Here is a 7,547-nt window from a genome sequence, read left to right as displayed (position 1 = left end):
GAAGTTTTTCTGTTTAACGGAATAATTAATTCTTCAGGGTTTGGAAAGATGAGTGATTAGTTGTAACTTTTTCCCCTCTATCTGGCCTTCTTTATTGGATGAATCATTATGCAATTATTTACCTTGAAAATGTCACTAGGGCACCCTCCCCTATGGTGCTCTAGTATTTTTGTCTGTAGTAGTGTTGTATTAAACTTGGCAGGATCTATTCACTGGACATCAAACACACTTTTTTTTTTTTTAAATCCTGATGCCCTCCTTCAGTGCAGCTGTGTTAATCTCCTGTCACAGTTCATTTTGGTTTTGGACAGTTTTCCAACAAGGAAATCAGAGTGAAATGGGGTGAGTTCCAAGCCAGGCTGGGTGGAGTAGAACCATTACAAGATGATGTGTAATACAGCTTCCAGTAGAAACATACTCTTGCTTTGGGCTTTCTTAAAGCTTCGCCCAGACTTGCTGAAAAGTCTTTAAATATGGCCTTCATTTTTGTTTTAGAGTGAGCTGAAACCCAGCAAAATTTGCTGAGTTTTGCTTCCAAGACAAAAGTACAATTAGTTTCTCTTCCAGACTTGGTGGAAAACAGAAAGAATTATTAAACCACTTCTCTCCTTCCCTTTCCTTCTACCCTTTTTTCCTTTCTCCTAGTGTCAAGACTTTCACAAACTTCAGCAATTTGGCTTCTACTGAAGTCTCACACTTTTAATATATTTTTCCACAGGCTGTGATCGTGCCAGCTAGGAGTACAGACTACTTTATAAAAACTGCTTGTGTAGAGTAAAAAAGAAGATATATGCAGGTTCTAGAACCTTGATTGTCCAGTTTCCCTGCTTGCAAGTTTCTTGATGAACAGAAAGCCCTGTTGGCTAATTTATGCCATCCCAGTGAGAACAGTATTGCCGTTACATTCAATAGCAATATTGGCAATGAAATTGGACCATCAGCTGAGTCCTTCTCACTATGATGGTACAGCACACTAGGGCTAAATATTTGTCTTTTATATAAAAGTTTTCTAGAAATTTGTCTTTGATAAAGCATTGTACTGTGTATCATGATTTGATAGATGTAATGCACTAAATCGGTGCTTTTATGCTGGTTTTGCTGCAGAGAAAAAGAAAAGAGGATAGTCTTCAGAGTTTTGCAAAGGAAATGCAGTTATGCTTAGATTAATGCAGTAGTTTAAATTCATGAGTTCCCATCTATATGTTTATGTGGCTGTCACTGTTGGCACAGCTAAGTGAAACCTCAGATAACCCTAAATTGTTTCATACACAGCCTGAGGCAGTCCATGGCTTCAAGTGCCCCCAAAAACTTCAAAGCACTGAGGATTTCATTGGTGAGCAGAGTCTGACCTCCTGCCTCAGGCTTCTCCTTCAGCTGCCTTCTCCGGGAACAGCTTTGTGTCATGCTGCTACACGATCAAGATTTCCAGACACAGAAGTAAAGTGTTATAGATGAAGTAATAACATTCACTGATGTAAGTAATACGGTCTGCGTATTGACAGATACACTGTTATAAAGAAAGGTGAAAATTGATTCCTTTCATTGCATTCATTCTGCCTTTAATATGCCCTAACAACCAGTTGCTGCTATATGAAGCAGAGCTTCCCGCTATACAGCCCTCCCTCACTGACTTCTGCCAACCTCCTTGGCTCTGAGTGATCGGTGAACAACACTTGGGACCAGGAGTTAAAGATCAAGAAAATTTTAGTAGCTGGGAGTCCCCACACTGAATCTGTCTGGAAGTAAACACAGTAATGGGATATGGGTATATCTTGGCTGAAGGGATGTAGGAGTGCTTTAGAATATGGCAATGTTACTGCCATGGTTTAACCCCAGCCGGCAGCTAAGCCCCGCACAGCCACTTGCTCACTCCCCCCACAGCAGGGTAGAGGAGAGAATCAGAAGGGTAAAAGTGAGAAAACTCATGGGCTGACATAAAGACAGTTTAATAGGTAAAGCAAAAGCCACACACACAAGCAAAGCAAAACAAGGAATTCATTCCCCACTTCCCATGGGCAGGCAGGTGTTCACCATCTCCAGGAGTGCAGGGCTCCATCACGCATCACGGTTGCTTGGAAGACAAAATGCCGTCACTCTGAACATCCCCCCTTCCTTCTTCTTCCCCCAGCTTTATATGCTGAGCATGACGTCCTATGGTCTGGGACATCCCTTTGGTCAGTTGGGGTCAGCTGTCCCGGCTGTGTCCCCTCCCAACTCCTTGTGCCCCCCCAGCCTCCTCGCTGGTGGGGTGGGGGGAGAAGCAGAAAAGGCCTTGGCTCTGGGTAAGCACTGGTCAGCAATAGTGAAAACATCCCTGTGTTGTCAACACAGTTTTCAGCACAAATCCAAAACATAGCCCCATACTAGCTACTATGAAGAAAATTTACGCTACCCCAGCCAAAACCAGCACAGTTACTCACAGTTTGCTGTTAACTCAGGCAAAGACACAGTCTCCATCCTGCTAAAGGCTTAATCCTTGCAATGAGGAATGGGTGCAAAGGTGTAAGCCAGTTGTTTGTATAGGAAATAGTTACCAAATGGTAGGTGCAGCATTAAGTGCCCAGGTCCGTGCTCCTGTCACGTCTCTAGTAAAACATTAAGCTGAAAAGATTGACAGGCAAATCTCCCTCTATCTCTGGTTCCTAGAAGTGTAGCTCCTTTTCTTCAGGCTTGCTCTCAGTCTAGCAACTTTCCTTGATCCCTGAAACTACAGGAGAATAGTCCCCTTGTCACGCCTCTCAGGGCTTGTCTTGTCCCTGCTCCAGATGCAAGTTCCTTAAGTCCCTTGGATTTCCCTTTCTGCTTGCTTTAGGTTGCATTCCCCCAAAACACATCGTTTGTAATGCTATTGTATGGCTGTGTAAAAGCATTTTCATTATGCATGATTGTGAAATAATAACATGAAATGAAAATCCCTACTTTGGCAAGTGTCATCAATTTTTCAGACTTCTTAATGATGATAAGCAAACTCCAGAGCTGGAGAAACCTGGTCTTGCCAAGTTGTGTGCAGTGATTGCTAGCGAGGTAGGAAAGGACCTTTCTGTGCTTCTCAGCCCCACCAAAATCTCTGACTGGAGCCAGGTGTAGAGGCAGCTCCCTGTGACTCACAAGTCTGCCTGTGACTCAGACCCCTCAGCAGAGTAATTGCCTTCAGGAATTCAATACTTGCCAGGCATCCCTATGCAAACAAAATTATTTACTCAGAGAGTATTACCAGGCTTGATAGCGCTTTCCATGGAATAGGAAGCCAATCTTCAAGGTGTGATTTGCTCTCATTTAGCAGATGGGCCATGTTTCTATAACAATAGGATGGAAAAAAGGGTAACAATAGTGTGAAGATAGCTGGGTTCCTTTATTGGCTTGTTAGGTGTTTTAATTTTAAAATGAATTTCCACTTAAAGCCATCTCAAAGGGCATTAACAATGTTCATGTATTAGATACTGTCAGTAACATTTAGGATCTGATTGTGGGAAAGCCCTGAAGGATGATCAATATAAATTGCAAAAGGAGCCTGTTCTGTTCAGTTAATATTCGGAAGTTTCAAACTCTCCCAAAGTTCATAGGTATTTCTGTTCAGAGTTCTATCTGAAACTGTTTCTAAATACATAGGAATTTAGACAAGGAGTTTTCCATTAGTTATGAATGCCGTCAGGTACCAGGTCCCAAGACATATATTCTTCTAGCTATTTCTATACCCAGTTTTAAAGTTAGGCTGACAACTAATCAAAACTTCATATAGCATGTTGTTGACAAGAAATATTGTAATGTGTAATCTGAGTGGGGTTTTTTTTTTTTTTGCTTGCCATAAAAATGTTACCTTCCTGTTTTTATGCCAAAGGAAATTTACACCATGTCAGAAACACAAAGGCTATTCCTGCATTGCCTTCTCTTCCTGGTACTGCCCCTTTCTGCAGTTCCCACAGAGCATTAGTAATACTAGTGATTTAAAGCTGATGAGCTCTCTATTGAATTAACCTGAGCCACATATTGTTCCTTTCTATTCATACAGGAAAAAGCTCCAGGCTAGGTGACACTTAGTCCAAGCTAGCAGGCATGGCTCAGCATTAGTGATGGAGACACCAAAAAAAAAGGAGAGAAATGAGAGAGGTGGCATCTTAATGAAGAGCAAGTTTCCTCATACTCCCACCAAATAGTGGACCAGAAGAGCTTAAAGCCCTTCTGACATTTAAAATCTGCCTCCAGGTAGTCTGCATGAGGCAGAGCCAACGGTGGCTCCCAGGCCCCACTGTCTCTTGATCACTGTCAGTAAGAAGACCTGCACTGGCAGGAGACCCTTGTGTTCTGAATAGCAGCAGAAGAGCTGCCTCAGCATCAAGGTTCTTTTCAAAGAGCAAATTAGCTTGGAGGTGCGTATGCATTTGCCTGCCTGTTAAGTTCCAGGTACTGTGGCATTTCCACAGACAGCAGCTTTGTGATACTGAGAGGGTATGGAGAGGGTGCTGAGCACGTACATCACTCAGAGCACCAAAGGTTAACCCCAGGAGGTGAGTAAAGCAGTATCACTTTGCAAACCATTAAATTGCTTCCACACAGTTGGATTTGTTTCACTTGCATACAGTGTTTCATTCAAACCAAGATGACAATTTGTTCAGGTAAAGATCTAGGAGAGTAGTTTTGAGCTTTCTCATCACTGAAGAAATTTAATGTGACAGCCCAGATCCTAGAAAGATCTCACAAGCAAATCAGGAGTAACAACAACCACTAACAAAAGTAAGAACGACAGCAGTGCAAACCAACTTGAAGTTGAATGAAACAAAAATCTCCATAGTTGACTGGATATGTTTTTACAGTATCATTCCCTTCAGAGCTAATCTCTCCTCTTTTGAAATCTTGACATTTATGGAATCAATACAAACCAAGAGGTTGGGAAGTAGCTGTGTAGATGGCTCAGTACACTTTCCTTGCAAGTCCTGGTTTAGCTCACTAAACGTAGAAAAGTTACTACTTCTCTCAGAGCACTTAGGTCTTCTAAAATTGCTTGTGTTACAATTTGCTATAAATTTCAAGTGATAAAGGTTTTTGTGTCTAAATTAAGTTTATTGAATAACACTAGAGGCCACAGAAGAGCTTGTTGTGCAGCAGTATGATACTAACATTTTAATAATAGCTCTTTCAGTAGTGATGCAACATGAATTGTGACTCAAGTTTAGTTTAAGAGACATAATTTCAGTGGCAAGGACAGCTGTTGTATACCACCACCATGAAAAGTTCTTGAAGGAAAAGCTATTACTTCTTCGCTGATGACATTAGACGTCAAGTTCTTAATTTTATAGAAAGAATGAAGCATAGCCTATTAAAGTCACTGAAGGTGTCACTGGAAATTCTTTGTTCAGTGGAATTTCATGGCAGCTTTTTCCCCCCCCCAATTTAACATGCCAGGGTTGTTTCTTTCACAGATAATTTTATGACTGATGATTCCTGTTGGCATCTGGCCTTTGGATTAACTGAAACTAAAAGGGGTAGAAAGTAGTTAATTTCTTCTTATAGCAGTAGTTGCAATATCTGTATTTTAATTAACAAATAAGCAAAATAGTCCTCAAGATTGTCAAGATTTGTGGCAATGCTGATAGGACGGAGATGCATGTCAGTAGGCTTCTTCTTCAGACAGAAGCAGCTATGGGGGCGTTAGGAGTGAAAGGGGCTCTGGGTGTCTTGTCTGCACTAATGATCATGCTGGCCAACACCAGGAACTGTGCCTGGACTACAGATATGTCAGTGCAGACAAACAACAGAATGTCTTTTCCATCTTTATCCATTGGAAACAGGCTTTTGGGAATGGTGGCACATGCCTGTTCCCAGGTTAAACAGTGAGTGGAAGGCAAGCAGTTTAGCCTAGTCTAGACTTATTTGAAGAGAAATTACATTTTCTTCTTTATTTTCCTTTATTTAAACAAATTATTAAAATTGTACATTTTTAATTGCAGTTGTGGGAACAGGAATATGCTGTTTCACTGCAAGCAATTTTTGTATTATTCTAAATGCATCAACTTTGTGGGATCTACTAGTAAAAAATTAATTTCCTGGAAGAGATAATGATACATGGATACAACTTATCTAAGCTAGGAGAGGAAATAATTATTTTGCAACAGGATCAGAACTCCACTTGCATTTCTTTGGAATTTTTTGTCCAGTATGACCATGAGCTGTATGAGCCAATTCTCTGTGGAAAAGCACAAAATATTTCTAAAGTGATCTGTGACCAGAGTATGTACTGTAAAGAGATTAATACTAGAAATGTGATTCCATTTATTTCAGGCACTGTTGAATCAACCATTAGCAATATAACAAATTAGTGGTGAGATGTAAATAAAAGAGGACGGAACTTGCTGCTCTGTGAGACACCAAGGTTTTCAGTAGTCCTGGACACAAATTGCTATTAGTATAAAGGAGTGTTTGTACCAGTTGAGATCTGAGAGTGTTATGATGGCTGTAGTGTGTTCAAATCAGGAAGCCCTAATGAGCCATAATAGAAAGAAAGGTATCTTACAGAGAGGACATTTTTATTTCTCTAGAAAGACTTAATATGCAACAATGGAAAGAACAGATACATAAAGTAGGTATGGTACAATACAATTAGAGTGGAAGACTATGGCTATCCCAAAGTAGTTAAAATCAACTTCTCAATATCACACTCATTTTGTCCACGTAGAATCCTAAAATAACCATTTTCTCCCCAAGATTTTCCCCAGGAATTTGCAGCAATCTAACGAAAAAAAAACCAAAGAGGAAAAGAATATCAATTTTAAAGTAGTATTTAAAAATGCAAGGTGTAGAATACAAAATGAATCTTTTATGTTAGTTTCCTTTTTAAGAAACAGAGTTTCTCAAATTTAGTGCACTGAGAATCAGAATGCACCTTTTCCTGATTTCTAATCATTTGTTCCTTTTTGTTTTGATCAAAATTTTAGTTCCAAAACCAGGGTTAATAAAAATGGAATACTATTTCTACAAGGCAGTTTGATAAATTGAAGCAGAAATCATTAGATAATTCAACTATTGGTTGGAGAAAGTGGTCATGGAAACAACAATGGCCAAAATTCCAATTACAACTAACCTGTTAAAGACATACCCAAGATACAAAAAAGGTGACTTTTAATAAATTAGGTTTCATTCAGGTAGCTATTGACATATTGAGCAATTTAGTTTCTAATGAAGTCACTAGAAGTTTTGCCCTAGATGTCAGTGAAACTATCTACCATAAGCCCTGCCATCAGCTATGTAAACTCAAAACTACCTTCTGCTGAACACAGGAATAATAAGATGAGCTGTTAATCATAATCAAAGTGGTAAAATCTGACTTACTCTAAATGGCTGAAAGCCAATGTTTAATTTTTTTTTCTGATAGCTGTATAGCATTTGCCAACACTTTTTAAATAGATAGCTTGTGTTTTCCAAATGTTTTAACAAATAATATTGATTACTTTTATTGAATCTCATTTGCAGACCTCAAAAAGAAGTGCGCCTTCATGGGAAATCTGAATAACGTTTAAGAATTTGAGTAAGGTTTGAGACAGAAAAAACAGTGT

At 39.6% G+C, this 7,547-nt stretch overlaps 1 protein-coding gene across 1 annotated transcript in view; it reads right to left on the bottom strand.

Annotated features, from left to right (window-relative positions):
- Positions 1-6,504: 6,504 nt before the first annotated feature.
- The window catches only part of TINAG (tubulointerstitial nephritis antigen), a 46,965-nt gene continuing 45,922 nt past the window's right edge, over positions 6,505-7,547 (bottom strand). Inside the window, exon 11 of the mRNA XM_030037924.2 lies at positions 6,505-6,724. Coding sequence (XP_029893784.1) covers positions 6,614-6,724 — 111 coding nt within the window. The 3' untranslated portion in view covers positions 6,505-6,613. The remainder of the gene's footprint in view (positions 6,725-7,547) is intronic.

The sequence above is a fragment of the Aquila chrysaetos genome, chromosome 15 (assembly GCF_900496995.4).
Source record: "Aquila chrysaetos chrysaetos chromosome 15, bAquChr1.4, whole genome shotgun sequence".
In the NCBI taxonomy this organism is placed as follows: domain Eukaryota; kingdom Metazoa; phylum Chordata; class Aves; order Accipitriformes; family Accipitridae; genus Aquila; species Aquila chrysaetos.
This window is presented reverse-complemented; position numbering and strand designations above follow the sequence as displayed.